Source organism: Hippoglossus stenolepis, chromosome 11 (assembly GCF_022539355.2).
Source record: "Hippoglossus stenolepis isolate QCI-W04-F060 chromosome 11, HSTE1.2, whole genome shotgun sequence".
Lineage (NCBI taxonomy): Eukaryota > Metazoa > Chordata > Actinopteri > Pleuronectiformes > Pleuronectidae > Hippoglossus > Hippoglossus stenolepis.
Window position 1 is genome coordinate 880606 of NC_061493.1, and position 27824 is coordinate 908429.

Genomic DNA, 27824 nt, shown 5'->3' on the forward strand with positions numbered 1-27824 from the left:
CAAGTCCTGCCACAGACTGTGCAGGAGCTCACTGATGCCCTGATCCAGGTCTGGCAGGAGATCCCCCAGGACACCATCTGCTGAATCATCAGGAGAATGCACAGACGTTTTCGGGTAATTTTTTTGAGCAGTGTATTTAATTTAACTCATTTCAATGAATGTCATAAAATTAACAATAGATTTTTCTATAGAACAAAGACTGAAACAGACTGACATCCATTGCAGACTTTTCAATATCTCAGCTACTTTATTCATGCAAGGCCACCAAACCTTCGATTTTGTTTGGTACAATTTGTTTTTCAAAACTTTATTCAATTACATAGAAACCTGAACTGGAGAATATGCTGTCATTTGCCGTATTTATGAACACCCTCATTGCTGTGAACGCCCTGTTGTTGTGATTAACATCACTCAAGTTGATGAGTCCCATGGCCACCACTGCTACAGAGTGCTGGTGGTCTGTCTATTCAAATTCTAATAATATTAAACGTATTGTGTGTCCAACTTGTACCAAATTTAAATGGAGACATCATATTACTCTTGTCTACTGTCATATGACTCCTGTCTTAGCCTCTTCTGATTTGGCTCCTTGTAAAATTTGGAATAGAAAATCCTGTTCTTCACACACAAAGCCCTAAATAATAAAGATGCATCATTTATTAAAGAGCTCATACATGGTATTATCCCAGTAGATCACTTTGCTCCCCAAATACAGGCTCTCTTGTTGTTCCTACACACTGTGAGAGTAGGAGGGGAGGTACAGCCTTTGGCTCCTCTCCTGTGGAACCAGCTCCCACTTCGGGTTCAGAAGGGAGACACCATCTCTACATTGAAGTTTAGACATAAAATGTTCCTTTTTGATAAAGCTTGCATGTGTGTAAGTTTGGGGGCTTGCTTGAGTTCAGGAGGAATAAGCCAGACCCAGAGAGGAAGAAGGTGAGGAAGTCTAAACCCAGATGATCTCTTGCTTCCAGGTTAACTGGTTACAGTGACATGTGATCTGCAATAAGCGCCAGGGGTCCTGAGAGAATCACTGATCCATCCTGCCCTGTTGAGCTGGTGTCCTTCCTGGATCTTTGCTGTGGCAGTCATCCCATTTTGAGTAAACATTTAATTGTGAACTGAATGCACATCTGCCGCTCTTCTTGATCCCCTAAAATTAGATTGTGTCCACACTCAGATCTTTAGGGGCAGATTTAGAGACATTCTGTCTGTCGAGACACAATGTTGGATTACATAAAGAACAAATGAACAAACTGGAGGCCAGAAAAATGACCACAGTGTACTTTATTAAATGAATTTTGGTAGCTTGTGTTGCATTAGATTCAAATAAAAATTTACAAAAATCCCATATATACAAAAATGTTATTTTGATCATGTTTATCACTCTTGATTTATTTTTACATTAAAATGTACTTTTTCTCCATTGAACTCATCACACAATGCAACTTACTGAAAAGACCATTATTGGTCTTGAACATTTGTATCTTTTTTAATACACCACGTACACCACATTTATGATTTTTTTATTGTCATAGTTACAGCCATTGTGGTGGCATCAAACTTCTAAAGACACCCTTCACAGTCAGAACTCAAAAAGAGAGGAATGTTCTTTTTTTAACATGTACACTTTGCATAAATTTATTTACAGATGAGCTTTTACGTTGATCAGTTCACTATCTGTGGTGCTCCATGTTCAACCAACTCTCTAAACAGACATCTGTACAGAATGATTATACAAGTGTGACTGGAATCTTGCTATTATTCACCTGCTGGATACTGTGCTTGTACTAAGGCTGAATGATCTCATCGGAACTATGGCTGCTGGACACATCTCCACCATCCACAGGAAATACAATCCTTCTCTCTTGTTAGACAGCAGTGAGCAGAGCACTGATCCATTAGAGCTGGTGAAAACAGATAGAGTCTTAGGGCTGACATAGAAAAAGTACATGACTGCTGCGTGACACATACAACCATTCCAAAAATGATCCATATGATGGTTTTCTGATCTTCCTAAACTCGGGCCATTAACAATATTTGGCTGAGGTAGGGTAAACACTGTGATTGGAGGGGATATAAGTCAATTTCAATTTTCAGTAGGAGCCCTCACCCCCACCCCGTATGAGCTGCCCCACTGACCAGAAGAGGTGCAGCATTTAGTAAATGATCCCTCACTGGCTTCCCAGTTTCACCCAGTTATTTTGGATGTGGCACTATGACTTTGGATCATGATGCCAATTCAAATCTTGATTAAGACCATGTGTATGGCTGTTACAATATTAAAATATATTATCCTATGCCTAATGTTTGTAGAATATATCTGGTGTTGGGCTAAAATGTAACTTCCTACATTAACTCAATTTCAGTACAATGATCCAAAACATTTAGTTGAGGTGTGAATTTGTGGATAACCTTTACTGCGACTGCAGGACGAAGAAATATAAGTTGGTTAAAAACTTAAAGTAAGGGGGGAAATGTAGTTGTTTTCCTACTGTGAGTGGTAAACAGAGGGAACAGCAGGATGGGAGATGTTCTGAGAGAGGTTTATGCTGGTAGGAGGGACAATGACTGAGTCCTAGTACAAGCACAGAAACAGCTGTTGACACGTTATGCTATTGAATAGTTAAAGAAGAAACACACACACACACACACTCTCTCTCTCTCTCTTTCTCTCTCTCTCTCACTCTCTTCCTCTCTGATAACCAAGCTGTGCTTTCAGTACAGCCTAAACTGTTTTTGTGGCTGAAAAAATGATAAAAATAGAAATATACTCTCTTTAAGGCAAACAAAACATAGAAAGCAGCTTACAAGAGTTATGACCAGAGTGAGGAAAGGAGTCAGAACAGTACCTTATTTTTAGCAAATTAGTGCCTGGTATAAAGAAGCTGAAGACAGACCAAACTCCTCTTTCCGTTGTGGTTCTTTTCAATAAGTCATAAGTTTATGGAACAAATATTTAATCCAATGGCCAGATGCATTAAAAATATGCATGGTAGTGTAGTGCTGCCATGGTTGGGTAGGATGTATAATGAATTAATATTTAAAAAAATATAAAAATGACTGCCATAATGAAAATAAATGGATGATTTAAGCCTAATTAATGGGATGGAAATGACCCTTGTCATGATCATCTGCACATTATTAAAACAGTGTATTATTCAATTACAAATAAAAATTGGAGTTGCATGTTGAATCTAGTGAAACTGAAAATAAGCTGTCCATTTCTCAATAAATTTCAGTTATCTTTATGTGTCAATGCTGTGTTCTGGGGTATGGTCGATATAATTTAATGGAATTTTCAATTTAATTCTGGGGATTTAGTCTTATTGAGTTTCTTGGGTCAAAAGCGTCTTCTGTGTTACAGGAGAAAATATATTGCTGATGAAAGGGAGGAGGGTTCTGTCCATTAAAACAAACTGAGGTAGCTTTATGTTCAGTATATATCAGTTCACATCATATATATATATATATATATATATATATATATATATATATATATATATATATATATATATATATGTTCACAATATGGTGATGAGTTAACAAAGGCTACAATGGATTTGGGAGACACTGTAAATAAAAGGCATTGCTGTCCCATTTAAATAATATAAGGCTGCATCTACACAGATCAGGTTATAGAGAAGAGGTCTGTTTTTTAATATTCCCACCTTCCCATAGACCATGATGATTTTGTCCAGTTCCTCCTGCATTTTAGTCCATCTGATAAAAACATTGATCAAGTGAAACCCTGTGATTGGTAAAAATACTGCTAATACGTTAACTAAATGGAAAAGAGAACCTCTGCTGTTATTCCATGGCATAACTTTAATAGACCCTGGTATTATTCTTGGGTTCTAGGCCTCCTGTTATTTCAAGGATATTCAGAAAATCACGTCAAACGTAATTGTAAATTAAATGAATTCAAAATGAGCATTAGAGATATTTATGTGTGGAGAAAGTAAGGGGAAATAAGGCAGAAGGTAAGTAGTAGGGTTGAACATGAGCTCCTGCAGTACTGTTCAAAATGCAGTCTCAAGCAATGTGCACTATCCTCTAATTCTAACAGTATTGTGCCATCCTGAAACCTGTGCTTTTCCTTCTACAGCAAAACAAAGCCAACAAAAACCCATGTACCCACAATGCAGGCTGACCACTAACAGATCATTCAGATGTGGAAATTTGAAGTTGCCTTCAAGTAAACCAAAAAGTTCAACTTAAGTAAAAGGCAAGAATAGTGCTGTGGTTAGTTCAGCCATCAACCACAAAGTCCTTAAAGCAGTAAAGCACATGTACACTTATACAAACAACCACTTAAACATTTGGGTGGTGGCAACAAGTCAAATAAATAAGCCTAAACATTATTTCCTCAAGTTTTGTGACTCATGATTCCATATCCAAACTGTTTCAACTGAAAGAATAAGACACTCGAACTCATGATAAAATAAACTAATGAGAAGTTGAGCAGCTTAATGAACCATATGATGTGCTGTCTACACATCATTTAATAGCTTTGTGACCATTTTCTGATGCATGTTGTACTCGAGTTTTGGATGTATTTCACTAACAGACTCCATTGGTTTCCAATCATTTTGAGACAGTATGAAACAGGAAGCAATGCAGTTTAGGAGAAGATGAATATGAAAGGTCTGCTCTGCATTAACAATAATTATGCTATTTTCACAATAATGAATTTCGATTTTTCTTCTTTTGAGTTGCAGTTGCAAAAGTACATTCAAATATTTTTAATACAAAGCAGCAAGGTTGGCAAAATGATTGGATGTAAAGTAATTGTGACATAGATGGGTTTAAGTGACGTGCGCACACAGGCAGGAGGTAGAATGACCCAAAATTAGTGAGAGCTTTTTAGCTTATTCAATTAGCTGTTAGCTCGGAGTGCAGAGTAAGCTTTTAACTGAAACGATCTGGTCACAGCTCTGGTTTTTATGAAGTCTTTGGATAGTTCTTCACTGAAACTGCAGGAATAAACAGAAGGTTTAAGGTCCAACAGCTCCACTGTGACTGTGTCTTTGAGGCTGAGTAATGAATATTCTGTGTTTGACATGTGTTTACAGTTTCATTTCTCTGACAAAAAACAGATCCAACTCTGAAAGGGCAGTTTATCATTGAATCATCAAGAGTTTAAAAAACATTCGAAGCAAAATCTACGTCGATGACAATAATGGATAATAACCTTCTGACCTGCTACCAGAGCAGTTTTACCCCTCAGACGCTTACACAGTAATAATAGTAAACTTAACATCTCATGAATACTAAATCAGCTGAAACATACAAATGTACTGGTGTGGTCTTTAAAAGTATGTCTGGCAGAAAACAACAGATCTGCTCTTCAGCACAAAAATCTCCAAATCCTTTAAGATACTCCATTTTCCTTATGCCACCACCAACGTAACATATTTATTATAAAAACTACATTTCTATCTGATGGAAGAACCACAACTTAAACCTGGAATCTGCTAGTATTTTTCAGGGCACTGGATCACTAGAGCACATCCTACCTAGTCTCTCTGTGGTCTGTGTGTTACATAAGGTATATTTTAAATTGCCTGTTTTTTGGAACCAAAATCTTTAGATGATGAATATATTTCAATCTTGAATCAGTAATAGAATTTCAACCACATAGACAGAAATATAAGACCATGAGGTAAGATGAGAGCAGTAAGCCTGGGGCTGTTTGGTGAAGCAGGATGAGAAGGTTTACAGTCTTGTGCCATGATTATCCCACTGACTTGTTTTGTGCTTTTCTCTCCTCTTGCCATCCTTAGAAAAAAAGAGCATTGCACTTGTGACATAACAAAACACAAAAGACATACCTGGAACTTTAATTTGTGCAGACATTTCAAATTCTAAAACACACTGTTACCATCTGAATTGCATTGCCTTGATGGTATAGTCATGGATTGCCTCTGGCTTCCCAGCATTCCCTGAAATCGAGCAGTTAGATGTGAAAGTAGGGAATGGGGTGTAGTGTATATGGTGCAGTTCTCCATTTACTCTGATTCAGATAACCTAGGATGTTCGAGGGGTTTGGTTTTCATACATGCACAGCGTGCACCAGGTCAATATGACTAGTAGTATCAGTGGGCCCTGGGGTTGGACATTATGGACAGTAAAGTATGGACATCCTCCTTAAAGGAGGATTTTGGCAACTCCCTGATCCTTGCTTGAATGCCACCAGTCATTCAGAAATGTTCCAATATTTTCTGAACCATGAAAATGTATCTTTGAAAACTAATGGTAAGGGCCCAGTCTTTAGTCCCACACAATCACCAAGGAAATACTTACATTTTCAGCACCACCACTGGTTCAATGGGCTGTAAACAAATGTCAGTATGTAGGCCTTTAGCGTTGTGTCATCATCAAGTGTCACATGTCACACATCAGTACTTCCATACCATGGGTGTTCTGATGGAGCCCAGACAGGTCGGTCACTAAGGTGTTCATTAACTTTGTGAACATTATGGGAAGAATGTTGAAAACACAAACAAACTGAGAGTGACAGCTGATTGGGACAAGTTGATTAATATTCCTATTGTGATCCCACTCATTAAGAGTATTTTATAAATACTTGCCCTCATCTCTCTTTCCACTATTGGTATCCAAATTTAGTGTATTAATCTCATGGCTCCTATAATGAATTAGCTGGAAAGGCTCTTTGTGAGAAAAAGAAGAAAAGTGACAAAAAACCTAACTAAGATGTCAGAAAGAGGTGTGCTGTTCATTTACATATCTTCTGGCCACCAGTTACAGCACTGACTATGAAACTGTCTAGAGTTCTTCCCTCACCCTTCCAGGACCATAACATATCGTATGACGGTCCTGAGTTAAGCTTTCATGGCACCACGTTACTAGCATTTGTCACTCTAGCCAGTGGACACTACTAGCACCTTGCTGTATGACGTTCTGTGGCTTGGTGTGTATGTTCAAATCTGAATCAACTGAGGAAAAAACAGGAGCCACTTCCCCAGAAGGTGACGTGTTAATCAAAGGAACACAAACAACCCTCACAGACCACATGTCAGGGTGTACCTTCACTGATCAACCACGGGTCCCCCTGATCTGCTGCTCTTTCAACACCACACACGCATTCAAATACAGAATCACATTGGCTTCAGTACCATTTACACCATCTCTATAAATGTTGCATGTTGTATCACTGCTGTACATCCTGGTGGTTGATTTAGTTTGGCTGAGATGGCTGCTTGTGTGTGTTCTCTTTTCTCCTCCATCGTTGACTCATTTCCAGTTCATCATCATTGCTCCCTGGCACTTTGCTCATTTCTTCTGCGGTACATCTGCATTCTCCACAGACAAGTAAAAATCAGTTTCATTGTACAGCCAGGGTTATGTGGCTCCACTTATACAGTAGCTGAGTTGAGCTGCCAGGAAGATTTTTTTCTTGGCATTGTGTGAGAAAACCCACGAGCCTGTGTCTGTCCAACTTTCACATATTCTTTCTCACTCCCTGTCCTTCTGACCGACCAGTTCTGGTGGATTTTATCCAGACAGACCACAATGACTGAGTATAAGTGCTACTTTGACCACTGTCTTCAAGCTGTTCACTTTCCATCTGACCTGCTTCCAGTGTAGATCAAACCTATCCAAGAGGAATGAAATATCAAGGCCAGAGGGACACATTTTGGAATACCCAGCCAGCTCTAAGATGTTCCACATCCTCAGAAGCTGGAGGACATTTCCAAGGAATCTTTTTGGCACTAAGACAGGAGTAGTAAGCAGAACTGTGTAGATACTGATGGAAATACCTACGCAGATGCAGCCGCTATTGGGAGCACACAATCACAACTTCCAAACAGAAGGACACCTACACGTTAAGACAGATATGACAGTTTTCTACTGATGATGAATGAGGGACTGTTTCCTTTCCTCATTGCATTAGACACATTGATGTGTAATTCAGATGCCATTAACAGGAATATGTGATGACTTCAAGCCCATGTGGATGGCCATGAACACATGTTTATTTTATCCCTAACTTTTCCAAACTTAACTAAACAGTGCATTTGCGTCTTGTAGGTTTTTCACAAAGTGAAATACTCCAGGGTGGGTGCTGATGCCGAAGAATGGGGAAATCGGTGATGAAAAGTGACATTGTTGGTAGTAACAAATTTTTATTGCCACAGTTTCTGCTGCTGTAAATGTGATATATGATGCTGCACCCCTGTATGGGTTCTCAGAGCAGGATTCAGCTATAAAGTGGTCTCGTATTCCAACCTCTCCTGCACCAGAGCATCATCTTTGTACTGCAGCCGTGGAGGAGTCAGGGAGCAGTCTATGGCCAGGATTGCCTTTCGTATACTGCGGTCAAGGACATGACGCTCCCAGGCTGGGTAATGGTTTCTACAAAGGTCGATCTTAATGACGGTCTCGTCAAGGCGTGGAGCACGTGATGATGGAGTGGATGGCACTGTGGGTCGGACCTGAAACACTGGCATGCAGCCATCCCGCTCAGAATACTTCCCCATGTCACGCTCCAAAGTTGTGGCGACACCTCTGTTGGAGCGCAATGAGTTGGTGGCACCTTCTGATGGTAGTGTGGAGAATTGAGCAGTGGGGTCCAGGTCAAGGCCCTGGCCACTTGGCGAACGTCCAAAACGTGGCCCATTGGGATGGAAAAAGGCATAGTACATGAGCATAAAAACCACTCCAGTGAGGAAACTGCTGAAGATGACGCATAATGCTGGCACTGCAAAGGCGTCAGTGGTGTGAGGAGACCGGTACAGATACCACAGTGCACTGAGAGCAGCATTCTCCACCAAGATCACCAGGTAATAGATGAAAAGTCGACACCTGCACAAAGACAAGATAAAAATAAATTCAATCAAACTGTTGTACAGGTAAGTGTGTGGTTGGAGAAACATTTGTTTTATTTTGACATTTGGCCGTTAAGATGGCCATGAGTCAGACACCTCAAAACCTGCCAGCCAAATTCCTATTAGTAGGGGATGATTGTTCATGTCCTTGGTGATCTCCTGATTTGTCTATTGGTGTCTGTATCAAAATATATAAAATATACCATCCAAGAGTCAAAATATGTACCCTTTCCATTTTGGACGGTCCATGAGCTTTCCCTCAGTGCTAACACAACGGGAAAGTGAAAAAGTATGGTGATGACCCCAGAGGTTTGACCAATGGGTACATTGACAACACATTTATTAAAAAATGTCTGCTCCCACAGGAACCCATCCACAACCTGTTATTCACTCGCTCTGAAGTCAAGAGGTCCATCAGCAGGTCTGTTTTTGTGTTGTGGGCTATGATGAACATTTCTTCTTCTGGTGGTGGCTGCATATAAGGGTTTAAAGCTCATCCACCAATAGATAAAATGATGGTGTAACATAAAAAGTGTCAGTCAAAGTATTGATCCAGTCCAGTATCATTGGGAATTGCATCCCATACTTTGCAATCTCAAAGTCTTACCCTAATTCAAAGCTATAATTTGTAACCCTTTTTTAGCACATTTTCACAACCCCAAATAAATTATACGATTGCACCATGTTTTCTTAACAACAATAGTATTCAACAGCTTGTCCCACTGTCTCCAAACAGCAACAAATCAGTTGATGGATCTTTAAAGGGCCTCGTTCTTTACTGCATCCTGTTTGTTGCAATACCCCAGTAACAGTGTATTGCATTGATATTAACTTTTAAAAGTGTGATAGACGTGATGATGTTTTAAACTGCTGTGAAAGCATATCTGAGGAACTGATTTATCGAATTGAGGAAGTTCAACTATTTCACTGTAGCATCTTTTAAATGTCCACAAGTCTTAATGGTAAAAAAAAACATTGAATATTTAAAAGAAAATGCTTACATTTAAAGAGATATAGATATAGATATAGATATGCACTGTAGATTCTTCTAATGCATGATCTTTTTAGTTGAGAAGTGGTTTTTCAGAGGTAATGGGATGAGATTAGAGCTTCGCTCTTTTAAGAGTTTTGATTTTCTATTTGAAGGACTGTTTCCAAATTAAATACAGTGAGATTAATAGTTTCAGTTTTGCAGGCTTTTAGAAAAGGAGACAGTGACAGTATTAATACAAAGAGAGGACAGTGTGGGGGGACAATAGGGAGATTCTGGGGTGTGTATGGCATGTAAACAGTCAGTCATGTGGAAAGGACTGCACAGCTCAAATGTGAGCCTGCACACCGACTGGAGCAAGGCTGAAGGCTGAGGAGTCTGCTGGAGCTACCAGAACCACCGCACACTGTGGGAATGAGGCCAGAGATAAAACAGTGGATGGATGGGGGGCTGCATCTATCGAGGTCTCTGCGCCATTAAATGGGCAGCTGAGACCTTCAGAGTGATGCTTCATCAAGGCCTCTTTATATAGCCTGTGGCGAGAAGTGGAGACCACTGCAACTGGGAGCGTTCCATAAGTGGAGGATACTCCTGCACATCTAGCGGAAGGTCCAGAGGTGGCAGAAGGGGAGACGGGTGCCTTGCTTGCAGGCTACAGTCCGGTTGACATATGGTAAAACTCACTGGAGCCTCTTCTTTACCTCCACCAATGGCTGACCTGGCATTCCTTGCAAAATTGCAAGGAGTTGAACTGACCAGTGCTTTGGGCTTGGCTCAAGGCAAGATCCACATACTGTAGATCCACACTCAGCCATCACACTAGAAGATAGTCTGTAAAAATGCTAAATGCTCAAGGTTTTATATTTTCAGTAAAAACAAATACATAAAAGGGAAAAAGTAGCTTTGCGAAAAGTATAAGACCGTAAACTTGTAGCAAAACAGTTGAATAAGCTGCATTCAGCTGAATAGATGAATTGAAATTGCGTAATATATTAAAGGGATAGTGCACCCAGAAATGAAAATTTGGGAGTTTCAGGGGTAAACAGTGTAGCAGCCGAATCCAATACAATTGAAGACATTAGTGACTTATCTTCAAACGACTGTCCGCCAGCCCAAATTCGACTCGAAACGAGGTCATATCCACTGTGTTTTAAGGCTAAAAGTCCACCAGAAGTGGCTAAGGTAGCAGACTTAGCATTTCCGACGGTCCCTGAATGCACCTTGTTGGAAGATATCAGTGGACATGTTGAACATGTTGTAAATGACCTTGTTTCGAGTCGAATATGAATGTCAGTGCTTGCGGACACTTGGATGACACCACACAAGCATTATGGAGGCATGTTGTGTTTTTTCTGTTGTTTTATTATGTCTGAATAAGAAGTTTACCCCTGAGACTCCAGAAGTGTTTTGTGGACTCAAACACTTCACCCACTCCTCCATCGGCATAGTGGTGAGTAGATAATGAGTGAATTTTCATTTTTGGATGAACTATTCCTTTAAGATCCAGAAGTAAGACAAGTTAAAAGCAAATAGGATCCAAAGATTTTTAAGCAATAGGATTTTGTCTTAAAAACTGTATACAAATTTAAATTTATGACAGTTCTTTTGGCAAAGGTTACATAGTATCAACATAAGAGTAATTCAATTTTACTAATTTTATTAATACCTGTGTACATACTGTTTTTATTGTGTCTAATTTAAACCGTAGCTCCTTATAGATCTTATGTGTCAAAGTGCCATACTTGAATTTCATCTTAGCAGCTGTCCTTGATAAATAACAGAGTAGTAAAGACCGTTAATGAAATTAAAGAATATAGTTTTGAAAATGAAGGCACTAAAGCAGATTTTTCTTCAGGACTAAATCACATTGAATGCTTACCTTGTCCTTCCCTCCTTAACGTTAAACCAAGAGAAGATGTAGATTATGCCCACCACCATGTCAAACACAATCTCCTCCCACTTGCTGATGCAGAAGTCCGTCTCACAGTGGACAATCCAGAAGGTCATGATGCACCAGTGCAGGACAATAAAGATGCCAAAGTAGAGTTGAAACACAGATGCAAACAGGGCAAAGGTGATGACCCTGGCTGCAATGGTGAAAAAGTGCCAGCAGAACTGGATGATGACAGCCAGGTAGCTGATTGGCTTCTTGTCATCGCGAGAATCTCGCAGAGCCTTCTGGTAGGAGGCAAGGGCCCAAGCCAGTGAGACAAGGGAGGCTGCTGCTGTCATACCTGCAATAGACAGACACACAGACACACAACTTAGAGACAATGCAGAGACACTATGGGCCTGATCTACTGAAGGTTTGTGCGTGTAAAAACTTGTGCAGACATGATTTCACCAGCTAAAAAACATGCAAGCTGATCTACTAACGGTGCGCACTGAGGATTGCGTGCAGAATAACATGCGCTGTTCATTTAGTACGTTTGCCTTAATGAATATGTATTAACGGGCGTTTCTACCAGAGAGCGCAAAATATTGGGAGGAGTAGATGCAAATACTTTAAAAAGCCTGAAAATAATTGCCGTGATTGTGACTATGTATATATTTAATACATTTGGAAGGTAGATGCTAATCGGCACAGCGTTACACACAGATGGCTGCAGTTATTGTGGTGAGGAGGAGATGGCATGAAGACGGAGAGAACAGTTTTTTCAGAAAGTAAACTGCACCTGCTGCTCAGTATTGTTCAGAGGCATCTTTTCCACCGACCCCCACCTGGTTTTTTTGCCGAGGTTTAATTATGAGCTATTTTTTCTTTTGTTCTTCTTCTTACGTCCTGCCATCTTCTCTTATTTTAATCGGCTGTTCTTTTTGTTTTACCCACAGCATTTACTTTCTCGCAGAAACTCTCCCATGTCGCGTTTCTCTGAGTTATATTAATATTTCTTTGCTGTCGCTCAACAACATTTGTTTGCCTCTTCCACTAACACCTCCATTTCAGTGGCATTAGATTTCGCTTTGCACTTGCAGTCACTCTGCTCTCCGTAATGCTCCATGGCAGAAACCAGTAATGCACGCAAAACGCCCACCAACCAAACGTGCAATCTGTTATAATGCACACGCAATTCAGCACTTTATTTGGGATCTTAGTAGATCAGGCCCTAGGTACTTATATGCAGGACTCAGTCAGATGAGAAGATGAACATCTCTGTGTGTGTATTACACAGACTGGTAAAGAATGTGATAAACCTAGCTTATCACAAACACTGGAGCCAGAGGCAATATGTTGGGCAAGAACATTGTTGAACAGTTGGGAAACGGGATGTGAATTTAGCTTCTCTAAATAGGGAGCCTTTCACCTCAGTGAGCCGTCGAATCGTAGATTAAAAGTCTTTAACAGGCCCCAAACTCACTACAGCAGAACAGGGCCCCGATATTTTCATCTAAGCCTGATTTTTTTCTTAAATGTAGAGAGATGTTGACCCATTTCAGAGGACTATTTCAGTGTCTCTTATCAGAGTTGGAGAAGTGTGACGTGTTCTTAACATGCTTGCATACATCACCACTGAAAGCTGAACATTCAATTTGATCTCGAAAGCTGGAAAATACCTCTGATCACAGACATTTGCAGTTGGGGTCAGATGTTTCAATTCAACTCAAAGTAGGAATCACTGTTTTTATTAATTTAGAATGTGCCATTTATATTTACATAGAGATTTTACATGATCAAGTTTCCATAGTAGCTCAGAATGGACAAATCAAACACTCTAAAGATGACCTTTCATGATTTTATGTTACTTCTTCTACATGCTTGAAATGGAAGTTTGAGTAGAGTGTGAGGGGGATTTAGTTGGTTGCAACCTAACTTTACCACGAGATTCCACTTAATCCTACACATTGTTCCTGTGTAGTTTCACTGATTTGGTGATATTTTTGCAACCTACACAGAAATCTGCAAATAGTTACAGTTAGGGTTTGGAGTAATTACTTTGGCATGTTCAATTATACCTGTTCTCTCTCTCACTGTTGTTATTTTAATGAATCGCTGCATCCTCCTCCTCCCCAAACACATCAAATCTCCATATCATCAGCTCATTCAGATCCTCAGCATCTCTTCATCCCATCATAACCACCTAGTAACTGGGATGTTTCCTATATTATGCACAGCCTCAGCTCCCTTCAATCATGATGAAATCACAAGTGGTTTAAGTGCCAAATAGACTCATTTATATCACATCACGTTCTGCTCTTGTTGTACACAGCAATAAAGTTTGGTTCACTTTTTCAAGTGAAGTCTCTCCTGGAGGTCATGGACCAATATAAAAAGTCAAAATACACATCAAATAAATGTTTCAAAAAGATGCTTTCATCCTTTTAGGTTTTTTATATCATACTGATAAATATTCAAGTGTCCAATTTTCCGATACCTTTGAGTGGTATAAAGGGTTTTAGTTGTGTAATGCTTTAAAAAAGGGACGAAATGTCATGATTGACAGCTGAGAATGCATGTATTGGCATGACCTTGAGTTCACGGCTCCACTCACAATCACTAATGCACAGACTAAAAGTGCAAGATGGTGGTACCCATATCGAGGATATTTTGGTGTGTGTGTGTGTGTTATGAATTACCTTGCACAGCCTGGAGCTTGTGTGTCTGTATGATAATGCACAGCTGCAGCACCAATTGTGGAGCACTCTCCAGGAAGGTGGCCAGTAGGTGCAGCATGCTCACATCTGCAAACTCGTAGACCATCCTCCAATAGTAACGCCAGCGCTCTGTCTCCGCACTCTGACGACTTCGAACGCCCAGGTAGATGGTGTGAAGATACCTGAAATGGTGACAAAGTACCATGCTTCAACCAGAACTGAAAAAGCATTGCCTTTCACACACACACACACACACACACACACACACACACACACACACACACACACACACACACACACACACACACACACACACACACACACACACACACACACACACACACACACACACACACACACACACACTTGTACTTCTATCTTAGTGAGGACACTTATAGGCATTATGCATTTGGCAGCTTCTCATGCTAACCCTTAACCTAAATCTAACCTAAACCTAATTCTGACCCTAACCCTAAAACCAAGTCTTAACCCTCAAACAAAGCTTTGAAAAAGTGAGGACCGGCCAAAATGTCCTCACTTTCCAAAAATGTCCTCACTTTGTAGGGTCTATGCTCAAAATGGTCCATGCTGGGTACAAGAAACATACTGAACATCAACATACTGCAGCAGCTAGCAGCCTACAGACCACACTCCACACCTAAAAGAGAGGACCAGTACATTATTTTACTAACATACTCTCGCACCTCTTAAAGACTTACACCATTGCTTCCATAGCTCACTGTTGATAAAACATATACTATGCGATTTCCTGCCACTAAATGGTATATAGCACTTTTCTAGTCTATATAACCACATAAAGTGCTTTACAGTACAGCTTTTGCCATTCACCCTTACTCACACACAGTCATACCGAGCATCTATGTGCAGCACTTTCTCTATGAGAAGGGGCAATTCTGGGGTTCAGTATCTGGCCCAAGGACACTTTGGCATGCAGAATGGGGCAGACTGGGATCAAACTTCCAGCCTTCTGGTTAGAGGAGGACCTCTCTACTGCCTCAGCCAGAGTTTTGGGAAGGAGTGTGGGATCATGTTGTAGTTGCCATCATTCAGCCTGTCCTGGTTAGGATTTTGTCAGTGTTCAAGAGCTAAATCATTATCAAAGGTCTCCTCCTCTCCAAAAAAACAGACCTGCTAATTATAAAAACACAGAGGACAGTCCCAAAAATACAACTTCATAGTCGAAGTCAGTGTTTGGTGGGCACAGGCTGTCTCTGAGAGGCTGTGAGCTAAGATGGCGCCAACATTTGCTAAGTTTGGTTTCTGATAACGCAAGATTCAGATGTCCGACAACTAAAATCTTTCAACTGGTTGGTTAAAAACCACCAAAATAGTTGACTATAAAAATGTGTCTTAAAAGTGGATAAAAACTCAATTTGACTACTCTGATAGACAAACACCATACATGACACTTGCACAAGGGGGGATATGATGCCTTTGACAGGTGATTATATAAAACACACCATTACCTTGATTATAATTGCAGGTTTGTCCTGGTTTGAAAATTGTTCAAACCAGTTGTTCCCAACCCTCCCAAGTTTAAAAAAAATCATTTAACACCAAGTGAGATCAGTAGTGTGTCCCCTAAGGATGTCCCAGTGTACTGACATATCCTCAAGTACACGCTGAAACTAACATTCACCACCACGTTAACCACCACATCTAAAGACACGGAGAACATTTTCAAACTGAGTTCACACAAAATCAGGATATTCATCAAACTTGGTCAATGCATACACATCTCTCAAATCCTGACATGCAGATGTAGAATAGCTCAAAATCGTTTCATGCTTACAAAACTTCAAAAGTAGGACATGTACCTATCAAGGGCAAGACAATATTATCTTTTTTTGCAGAGACACAAAAGTAGAATCTCTGCTATAAGTTCTATACAACAGTTTAAACATTCAGTTTCCTCAGAAAAGGCTGGATTGCAACATGGACATTGCCTGAGCAGCACACACACCCAGCTCCTGGCAATCAAGCTCCAACTGCACCTTTACAGACCTCAGGCAAGAGCTCATTTAATTAAGCGAATTCATTTTTACTTTTCTGTGGCCTACATTTTATTTGCACGTCTCATATGTCTCCCACATTCATTTCCATTCTCTTTCCTCTCCATCTGTGAAAGATCACCAACACATGGTAGTCATTTAGCAGCATTCTAATGGACCATGAAATGAAGTTCATTTTGAAAATTAAATCTGGGCTAAAGGCATTAAAGCTGGAGCCTTTTCGTGGACATATTGACCTGACATATCTCCTGTGTGTGTGTTGTGTGTGTGTGTGTGTGTGTGTGTGTGTGTGTGTGTGTGTGTGTGTGTGTGTGTGTGTGTGTGTGTGGGCGAAGGTCTTTCTAAGTCTACCATCTAAGACTTGTTCACGCTGACACCCACAGAAAAGTAAAGTCAGGTCTTTCAGTGCCAAAATTCAGTCTTATGTCTCAGATTTGGCCAATTGTAATGTTGGTGATAATGACAGAACATGTCACCCATTGCAGCGGTGTGGCTAATACATATACGTATATATATAAACTTATATGTGTGTACATGAATGAGCTAAGTGAAAACAACATAATTTCTAACTAGCGTTATGAATCAGTGAAATGTAAATAAAATCTGTATATTAAAATGTTGACATATTAGCTGTATCAATATCTGTGTGTAGTCAACAACTGACTGTGAAATCAAAGAAAGTATAATGCACTCATTTTTAAACAATATGTACTGAGGGATTATAAATAAGTACTCCTATAAAAAACAAATGCTTTTTTCAAATGCCAAGTAAAATACATAACAGAAAGCTTTTTTTAATATGCATCTTTTAAAAAGAGCTTAGAATTAAAAAAAGGTTTCCATTTTTTATGTTACCTGTTTTTGACCTAACATTCTAAACCTTTTTTCAACACATCTTAACAACTTACCCGCTTTAACAGCTGTGTTCTTTTCCTTTCTTTTCCTCTTATATCCCAACCCCAATTTTCTTGTTGGGTGAGAGAAGTAAACATTTCCCTGCCCGGATTTTAAATCTCGGCTTAAATGGTGAGTGTTGTTTCACACACCTTTCATCTCTACCTGCCTAGTTTGCCTAGTTCATACAACATGATTTTAAGCCAGATTTTCCAGTTGCTGACAAGTTTTGGAAGTCGCAGACAAAAGCCCCAGATCGGAGGCAAATCAGCATTCAATTAGTAGTAGTTACTCTATGTGAACTATTCAAAGACTCGACTAGAGGGGGTCTTTCACGTGTCAAGACTTCAAGTGGATTTCTAGCTGGCTAGTCTGCAATAAGTACAACCAATCAGAATGCAGACTGGGATGAGAGTGATGAAATGTAGTGGTGAGGTGCCTCCTAATTTGTTTACACTGCACATGTTTGTACTTGGTAAATAGACAAGCAATAACCATGCTTGTGAGGGACATGATAACACATATTCAGTGTAGCTTACATGACGGTATTGGGCTCAGGTTGGGTTTGGACAGAAAAAACTGAATCTCTCTCTCTCTCTCTCTCTCTCTCTCTCTCTCTCGTCTCTCTCTCTCTCTCTCTCCCTCTCTCTCTCTCTCTCTCTCTCTCTCTCTCTCTCCTCCCCCCCTCCTCCCTCCCACACACACGAGGAAATGACTGGAGAAGGTTAAAGGACAGCACATACAGGAGTATTTCTCTCCAAATATGACCACCTGGTATCACAAAACCTTTGTTGAAAGGATGCCATTAGAATGCCTTTACTGAACAACCTATAAAGATCAGGGTTTTAAAGAAAACCACATTTGAGCACAAAAGTCCATAGGGGCCATTTCCCTTTTTGTCCTTTGCAGGGAGGCATCCTTTGAACAAGCACGATTGTTTTACATATGGTACAGTGTCAAGTAAAAACCAGATTGGCTCTCAGCATTACAATATTTTGGTTAAACATTTATCCTTAAGTGCTTTAATGAGGACTTTTGTTACTGTTAGTATTGAATGCAGATTGACCCTTAGGACACCTTAGTAAATGTACTTGGACAGAGCTGAGTCTTGGACAACTCCAGGACTTGACAGTTGTACAGCCCTGTGTCCCCTGTGAAGCCACACATCAGTCATCCTTTCAGACCAGTCAGTTCAGGCTCCACTCTGGTCTTCGCCTTTTCCACATTATTCCCTGTAATGATTTCATCACCTTGCACAGGACCTCAGCTGATAAATACTCCACAATGTTGACCGAGCCTCTGACTGTGTCTGTCTGCTGAGGAGGTTGTGCACGACACCAGTGACGGTGAGAGACAATCTAATGGGCTCTTTCTTATATAAGACCATTATACTTTTATGTAAGTGTCTTCTTATCAGGTGGAAAGTGGGACTTTACCTATACCATGGATTGAATTGTACCTTATTCATATGTTGCTTTAGGAAAATGCACCAAATAAGTTAAATGTAAAAAAAAATGAAATGTAAAGTTATTCACAGAGAACGGCTGCCTATCGGGGGTTAGTAAGAGCACTCAGACATATAGGGACGGCTGTTGATCAGGTGGCCCACCAATCAGAAGGTAGTAGTCCGATCCCTGTCTCTAAAAATGGAACCCTGTATTGGCCCTGATGGCTGGTTGATGTGTGACAAATATAAGTGCTCCATCAAAGTGCTGTATGAATGTGTGTGTGTGTGTGAATGGACGAATGTGACTCGTGATGGCACTATATGAATACAATATATTTCCATTTAAATTAGAAAAAGGAAGATGTTCAAGGTGGAAAAAAACCCCAATGAGGCTAACTAAAAAACAATTATATTTCTGATATTTTACAAAACACATCAACTGATTGTTGCTCCAATCAACCTAGAAACATTAATTTACACTGCTGCCTTATATTAAAGCTAGAAGCATGGTGCATATGTGAATGGTTCTGCTATTTGAACCAACAAAATAATTTATTGTTTGCTTGTTTATTTCGTGGGGAAGCTGTGGCTCAGGGGGTAGAGCGGTCGTCCTCTAACCAGTCTGGCGGTTCGACTATTCCGCAAGCCCAAGTGTCCTTGGGCAAGATACTGAAGCCCAAATTTCCCCTGCTCATAGAAAGAAGTGCACTGTATGAATTTGTTAGTAAATGTGTGAATGGCAAACTGTACTGTAAATCACTTTGAGTGGTCATCAAGACTAGAAAAGCTCTATATAAATACAGACCATTATTATTTTATTCTTTATTACAAGACATGATTCATTTTACATAAAAAGAATATTTAATATTACTGATTAACAGAATCCAGTTGTGTATGGAGCAGACAGGGGGGCTGACTGCTCAACCTTCACATCTCTGTGAGGAGAAGCTGCATGTCCAATAACAGCACATTCAAATGCTGCACATCAACTAATGAAAAGTATGATGAGCAAGTAAAGATAATTCAATAATGTAACATTAATGTGCTGATTGTCACATATTTTAATTATGTGGTTCGACTGATCAATAGCCCAGTGCTGTTTATCTTTAAGCTAAAATCAACCGCTACAATACTGAGAGGTCGATTTTTGGGATGTTTTATCAATAAATCACTAAGACTTTTGATAAATGGTCATTTGTAAAGTTAAAATAGAAACATTATCTGTTCTGCCGGTATTTCATGTTTTTTCTCCAATATGAGGTTCCAACCTTGAACCCTCTTACTGCATCACATTTAATATATTACATAAGAAAGTCAAATGTGCTGGTTATCCAATATGAATTAGGACTTGAACCATCAATAAAGATGGAGAAAGACAGTAGTAGGAATTACGTGTAGAAGAAAGAATAAATTATATTATTAATAAGTATATTATTAATTTCCGTACTGAAGTCATGAAGATAAATAAATACAAATTTAAAGATACAATATCAATCTCTTTAATAACTTCAAGTATAACTGAGTTGATGTGATTTTCAAATTCAATATCCAAAACCTAATAAATACAACAAAATCAGTATGCAACTGTGCTGCAGTAAGAGCCAGTTGTGATCATTGTGTTGTTAAAACACAACTTTCAGTGACACTGCTCTCCATTTGAACTTTTAGGTATTATAATATTATATTCACTGTATAGACCACCTTCATCTCTCAGACATTCATTTTTCAAATTGTAAAAAAGAAATGTGTTTGTTTCTAGGTAGGATCAATAAATCTAGAGAAACTATCTGCTTTGCTATAAGAAAATATCTTGGGCAGATCACCTTCAAAGCCATTTATTAGATCCATATTTTTGTTTTCTTAATTATGATTTCAAACTATTTGTATTTTTAGGAATTGCATGATATTTAATACTTCACTTTTCAATATCACAAAGGGTTAAAATCTTTTTTCTTTAATTAATTTTATAAATCTGTAAAGTTTTAAGCCTGATTCCAGAATGATGCTATCATATTAACTGTTTGTTTCTTTGACAGAAAGACCTTTCATCTTTGTCTCCACTACAAGATATTTTCACTCAAATTAAAGAAATTTGACAAGAGAAAAATGTCCGACGTGGCAATGATCCCAAACAGTGAGAAAAGCAAACGAGAGGTTTTAAATAAGTATATGACCTGTGTGTCCCTGACTTCCTGCCAACAGAAAAGCTTTGGAGTATTGTAAAGCAGGAGGTAGATCAACAAACCCCTTCACCAAAGAGCAGCTGAGAAGAAGCAGATTTATCCAGGATCCATAATAAATATGGATAATAAATATGGAGGTTGACTTTATATACAAATAAAATAATGGAATCTCACTAATGACGCGTGCACTACGTTATATTCTTGTTGCTACTTTTATATGAACCTTTCATTATAGTATAACTAGTCAAACATATCTGTTTTCAAATGGATTAGCCTATTTCCTCTTTGGTTAAAAATAACATTTTAGTAATGATGAGCAGAGGTGAACACAAAGGTTATGTGTTTTGTACTATAACTGGTAATCACACAATTTTCAAGCAAATATGCAAATATTGTCTCATTCAAATGCCCGACCAGGGGGGAGAATACTCTGGACCACTGCTACAGTACCATCAGCAGGGCTTATCATGCAGTTTCCCGCGCTGCTCTGCGTCTATCCGACCACGCTCTTATTCATCTGATCCCGGCCTACAGACAGAAACTCAAACTTTCTAAACCTGCTGTGCTGAGATCTAAGAACTGGAGCAGCAGAGAAGCTGTGGAGGAGCTGCGTGACTGCCTGGACAACACAGACTGGGACATTTTTAGAACTTCTTCCAACAGCCTGGACGAATTTACAGATGCTGTGACGTCATACATCAGCTTCTGTGAGGACAGATGTATTCCAACACGCACCAGGGTGAGTTACAACAACGACAAGCCCTGGTTCACAGCAAAACTCAAACAGCTTCGCTTGGAGAAAGAGGTGGCCTTCAAGACTGGGGACAAGGATAGGTTCAGACTGGCTAAATACTCGTTTGGCAAGGAGATTAAGGAGGCCAAACGACAGTATTCAAAGAAGCTGGAACAACAATTTGCAGCCAACGACTCCTCGTCAGTCTGGAAAGGCCTTCGGGTGATCACCGGCTGCAAAACCAAATCCCCCCACTCTGTGGAAGACCTTCAACTTGCAAACGACCTGAATGAGTTCTACTGCAGATTCGACAGACAATGGACCAGTTCTAACCCTACCCCACATTCCGAACCCCCACAGCTATCACACCTCTTCTTCCCAGCCTGGACAAAGACACTACCCCCACAAAATGGTCCCAGACTGCCCCCTCCCCATCACACCTCTCTCCATTCAGGAGAGAGATGTCAACAAACTACTGAAGAGACTGAACCCCGCAAGGCAGCTGGACCAGTCGCTGTCTCCCCCTCACACTCAGGTACTGTGCAGACCAGCTGTCTCCAGTGTTCACGGACATCTTCAACACCTCACTGGCTGAATGCGTGGTACCTGCCTGCCTCAAAACATCCACTCATCTCCCGTTCCCAAAAGGCAGAGGATCACAGACCTTAATGACTACAGACCAGTCGCCCTGACCTCTGTAGTAATGAAGACCTTGGCGCCTCGTGCTGACCCACCTCAAGGCCATAACCAACCACCTCCTCGACCCACTGCAGTTTGCCTACAGAGCCAACAGGTCTGTAGACGACACAGTCAACATGGGACTCCACTTCATCCTCCAGCACCTTGACTCCCCGGCACCTACGCCAGGATCCTGTTTGTGGACTTCAGCTCCGCATTCAACACTATCGCCCCAGCTCTTCTCCGAGACAAGTTGACACAGCTGAGCGTGCCTGAGCCCACCTGCAGGTGGATCACTGACTTCCTGACAGACAGGAAGCAGCGCGTGAGGCTGGGCAAGCTTGTCTCTGAGCCCGGACCATCAGCACTGGAGCCCCACAAGGTTGTGTGCTCTCCCTCTACTCTTCTCCCTCTACACCAACAACTGCATCTCCAGCCACCCTCTGTCAAACTCCTGAAGTTTGCAGACGACACAACCCTAATTGGATTAATCTCCAATGGGGACGAGGCCGCCTACAGAGAGGAAGTTGACAGCCTGGCTTCCTGGTGCAGCCAGAACTTCCTGGAGCTGAACGCTGAAAACTGTAGAGATGTAGCAGACTTCAGGAGGAGCCAGCCCAAACCGCCCCCCTCACCATGTGCGACTCCCCAGTTAAAACAGTGGAGTCTTTCAGATTCCTGGGGACTATAATTGCACAGGACCTGAGGTGGGCTGAGAACATCACCACCATCATCAAGAAGGCCCAGCAGAGGATGTTCTTCCTGCGGCAACTGAAGAAATTCAACATGCCGCAGAAAGTGATGGTCGAGTTCTACACGGCCATCATTGAGTCCATCCTCACCTCATCAATCACCGTCTGGTTCGCTGCCTCCACTGCCAAGGACAAGGGCAGACTGCAGCGGATCATTCGGTCAGCTGAGAAGGTCATCGGCTGCGACCTGCCGGCTCTCCTACACCTGTTCCACTCCAGTAAGAGAGCAGGCAAGATCATTGCTGATCCTTCCCATCCCGGCCACCACCTATTCCAGAGACTCCCATCTGGAAAAATGTTCCGGGCCATCAAGACCAAAACCTCGCGCCACCTGAACAGTTTTTTCCCCATGGCAGTGGGGCTCACAAACAAGCCCCCTGCATCACACTGACTCTGCCCCCCGCACATAATTTATAACTTATATATTATTGGCACTATCCCGGAACCAATCACTGCACCTTAGCACCGCACGTGCCCATAACATAACTTATTGTTCTTTCTGTATATATTGTTGTTTTATGTCCGATTGTTGTTTTTATGTCCAAATGCACCAACCACACCAAGGCAATTTCCTGTATGTGTAAATATACTTGGCAATAAAAATAATTCTGATTCTGATTCTGATTCTGTCTTCCCATTTTCTAAATGTAAGAATTTGCTGTTTTTCTCTGATAGAATTTTTTTTTTTTGCATTAAACATTTCTATATATTTCATGTTCAACCACAAAAAAATCAACAAAAGTGCTGTTCAGAGATGCACTTAATGAACATGTGTTTGAATGGCAAAAACTGTGCTGTAAAGGCCTCAGGTGATGAAACATGAATTAGAAATAAAAAATAACACATGGTCAATAGATAATTCAGTCTCTTCTCTCAAACTCTACAATGACAGTTTTTATAAAGTCATCTAAATTGAATAAGTCAGCAAAGATATTTTACCACAAAGTATTTAACTCAAACCATCAAAATTGGCTTAGACTCATTGAAGTCCCACACCAACCACAGCCCCTCTTCCACATGAGCACCATGAGATCCTTGCAGGAGCAACTGGTCATCACTGAACATAGAGAGACCTGTCCCTTCAATTCTGATTCCACAAGGTTCTGCGACCCAGTCCAGTTATTTGTAATTACCTCATCAATTCATCTGATGGTTATTCTTTTTCAATGAAACATTGAATAGTCCAAATCCCACACATATTCATCTAACAATGATATCAAAGACAGGAAAGCAGCAAATCCTCACACTGTAGGAGCTACCACTAGTTTGAAATGACCTAAATGATTAGTCAATTATCAAAAAATATTGGTGAATAATTTTCTACACTATTCAGTTATTTTTATGAAACAATAATGTAGGTTTGTACCATCAACAATCTTGCCCCTAAGGAACAATTTGGGATGAATGTCACAAACAATACATTGCGATCTATTTAAAAATGAACAGTAATCTACTCTTACAAAAATGAACCTCATGTGTTCTGGTCTCACATTTCTGCCCCATGTTAGGGTCTTCTCATCATGCATCATCTCAGATCGACAAATGAGGTTAAACTTGTGAACCCTGAAATAAGCACAAACTAGCATGAATTAGCTGAAAGCCAGCTATTACACACTACACTGACTTGAGGTCCTAGTATAGGACTGCAGTATATGCAGTATGTGCAGTCCAGTCCAGGACAGGTCAGGCAGAGAGTGATATTTTGTCCAGGGATAAAGCTCAACTGAGGATCCTTAGATTATTTGCTCTGGGTTCGGGGCGGCAGGGAGTTTAGCAGTCACTGTTGTGGAGCTGTGTCCTGCAGAATGATAATTAGTGACCACTGGCTCCTTAATATAGTATTGTATCAGTCATGATATATATGATATAATATACATATAGTGCATATATTCATACAAATATTCAGTACACACTGATCAGACTTATCACTATACAGTGTCTTTTTTCACTGGCAATACAGATTACATCCTTAATGTTAAAATGAAATCCACATTTTCTATTTAAATCATTATCTTAGTTGTTGATTTTTTCTGATCTTCTAAGTTCGATTGTCCAACAGCTTATAGACCAATGTAGAATTCATTAAAGTAGCTGGGTAAATCTGCTGATGAAGATCATGTGATATGATCAAAAGGTCCAGCTTAGCAACTAAAGGACCTAGCAATGAGATTGTTTTCTCAAAAGTTAATAGTTTCTAATATGAGTCACCATCAACCTTGCTCAAATGCTTTTCATTGGAACACCTCTGCACCAACATTTCGGCGACTCAGAACAATGTGGGGAGAAATAATCACGAAACCAGGAGGCTCGTAGGATTGGCGTCCCTTTTCTTCTCCACTACTTTTAAAAAGGAAGCTTTATTGCAGCTGTCATTACTGGATAGTCTGAAGAGTACAATCTTATATAGAAAACATATGAGCATCTTGTGAAATATGATGCACTTTCATAGATTAAATCACCCATCCCTAGATTAAATTAGCTTCACCTCTCACAGCTACAGCAGAAAATGCTGCCTACATATTAAAGATAGATTTAACAATGCAGTAATATCTTATGCAGTCATCAGTCATGTTTACTTTTGTGCTTTTAACACATTCATCCTATTTTGTTATGTTTACTAAAGTAAAGAAACAGAGGATATCTTCGACCACTGCTGAGTGTGTGCAACTCAGGATAGGTCAACAATAGTATGACTGCAGGCTTCAACTTTGACTCTTGGCAAGTGGTTGTTAAACTGCCCTCATGTGCTTCTTATCTCAGTTACTGCTGATTCCAATCCATGACTTCATCCAGGTGAGGTGAACAGTGATACTTCACAACAGATTTTGGTTGTGTTCTTTCACACCAGAATAGAAGTGACTCGAAAGCCCCTCACAGGAGCATATGCATGGGCCCTGTGCGTTAATGGGGAACACGCTAAAGATGGCAGCTGGGAGCCATGCTGTAGGACTTGGCATCATTCAGAGGCCATGCTGGTACCAACAGCTGTCAGAGCAGTCCTCTGCACATCCATTCATTTACCTATTACACTTACACACCCGCACACACACAAACACACACCAAGACACACACGCACACACACACACCATCATCGTTACCCCTATCGAGGCCTCCATCCTACCTCCATATCTGGCCCAGCTGGAGGATGTGGATGAGAGACTGGCCGAACCAGACGCAGAAGGAGTAGTATGCCGACCGTTTCCTGCTCCTGCTCCTGCTGCCCACCGCCGTGCTCGCGGTGCTGTTGGTCGTGGTGTTCTTGCTGACGGTCGACGCCTGTCTCTGCGGCGTGGCCGGGTGGTGTGGAGCAGTTATGTCGCCGTGTGAGGCCGAGCCACTCAGCAGCTTGTTCCCGTCCATGAGGGAGCAATCGCCGGCGGATTCTGCCCCGTCCTCGGTGCTGAAATCGTGGACAAACCATCTGAAGCTGAAGAGCTGCACCGAGAAAGAGCCCAGCACAACGAAGAAGAGCGTCAGGCCGAACCACCAGTACTCGCGGCGGAGGTAGTAGTCGACCGACAGCCACACGTCAGTGCCCACATCGGCCAGATACACAGCCACTGCGGCTACGATCCACAAGCAATCCCACACCGTGTATTTCTGCTGTTCCTTGCCCAGGCGAGGGAACGTCGAGTTGGTGCCTCCGCCACCGCAGCACCGCGACTCCCCGTTGGCGAATTCCCCGTCCCCGGTGCCCGCAGAGTCGGGCTGGCCTCCCGGGTGGAGTCCCTGCACCGAGCCGGAGTGCTCCGAATTCTGCAGGGGGGTGAAGGCCACGTCACTCTTCTTCATCTTCAGGACCCCGTCCGATTTAGCCGCCATTATTGGAAGCTTATACTATTACTGTATTATTTTGACTCTGTTCCTTCCCTCTTGTACCCGCTGCCCCTGCCTCTCTCCGTCGACACCCTTCTGCGCGCCTCTCCTCCTCCTCTCTGGGCAGGACTAGCTCCTCTACACTGCCGACTGCTCATAATACAACATACAGACAAAAAGGAAGACCATATCATATCACGTCTTCATTGGACTTCTTCGGCTGATGATCCACTCACATGCAGCTAACGCTTTGTTTCCTCCGGTCAATCTAATAAGCTTCTGCTTCTGCGGTCTGTCGCCACTTGCCCTCGAAGAGTCCTGATGCTGAGGCTGATGCTGGGATTCGAGGTGGAAACAGGAGCGAAGGAAAAGGTGGAAGGCTGCAGCCATCTGCCTCTTCTATGGCACAGACTGAAAACTATGACATCATCCTCCCATCTCTATCTGCCTGCCTCTCTCCCTCTCTCTGCCTGTTTGCATTGTGTTAGACACCTCCTCTAACAATCTTCTAACGAAGAAAAAATTCTGCTCTCGTGTGCATGTTAATATCCAGCTTCCCATTTGAATCAAATAGATGACATGAAGTGAAGCAGCGTTAAGTCCTAAGGCGCCACACTTTTCAGCACCATGGACAGATCCTGTTGTTACCACTTCGTTCATTCCTCACAGTTATCCAGTGTTGAAACACTATGAGCAACGGCCACATTATCTCATACATATTTGACCACATAGTTGGAAGAACACATTTTCTAAATTAACATTGTATATTGCATTAAAAAAGAAAAACAACGCACCAAGACCTAAAGTACACAAAAGTTTGTGTACATAGCTGATCTGGAACAGGACAATAAC

At 41.1% G+C, this 27824-nt stretch overlaps 1 protein-coding gene across 2 annotated transcripts; it reads right to left on the minus strand.

Moving 5' to 3' along the window:
* Positions 1–1268: 1268 nt before the first annotated feature.
* xkr4 (XK related 4) lies at positions 1269–27540 on the minus strand. 2 transcript variants are annotated; one of them, XR_004697828.2, is made up of 5 exons: positions 26278–27540; positions 14419–14618; positions 11723–12077; positions 7140–8829; positions 1269–5781 (listed from the first exon to the last, which is right to left on the minus strand). XR_004697828.2 is itself a non-coding variant. In XM_035170235.2 (4 exons), the coding sequence occupies exons 1-4, from the start codon at positions 26976–26978 to the stop codon at positions 8229–8231; spliced, it is 1857 nt and encodes a 618-aa protein (XP_035026126.1). In that variant the 5' UTR covers positions 26979–27540; the 3' UTR covers positions 1269–8228. The 2 variants fall into 2 exon arrangements, 1 of the variants encoding a protein (XP_035026126.1); XM_035170235.2 differs by having other exon boundaries at positions 1269–8829.
* Positions 27541–27824: the final 284 nt, after the last annotated feature.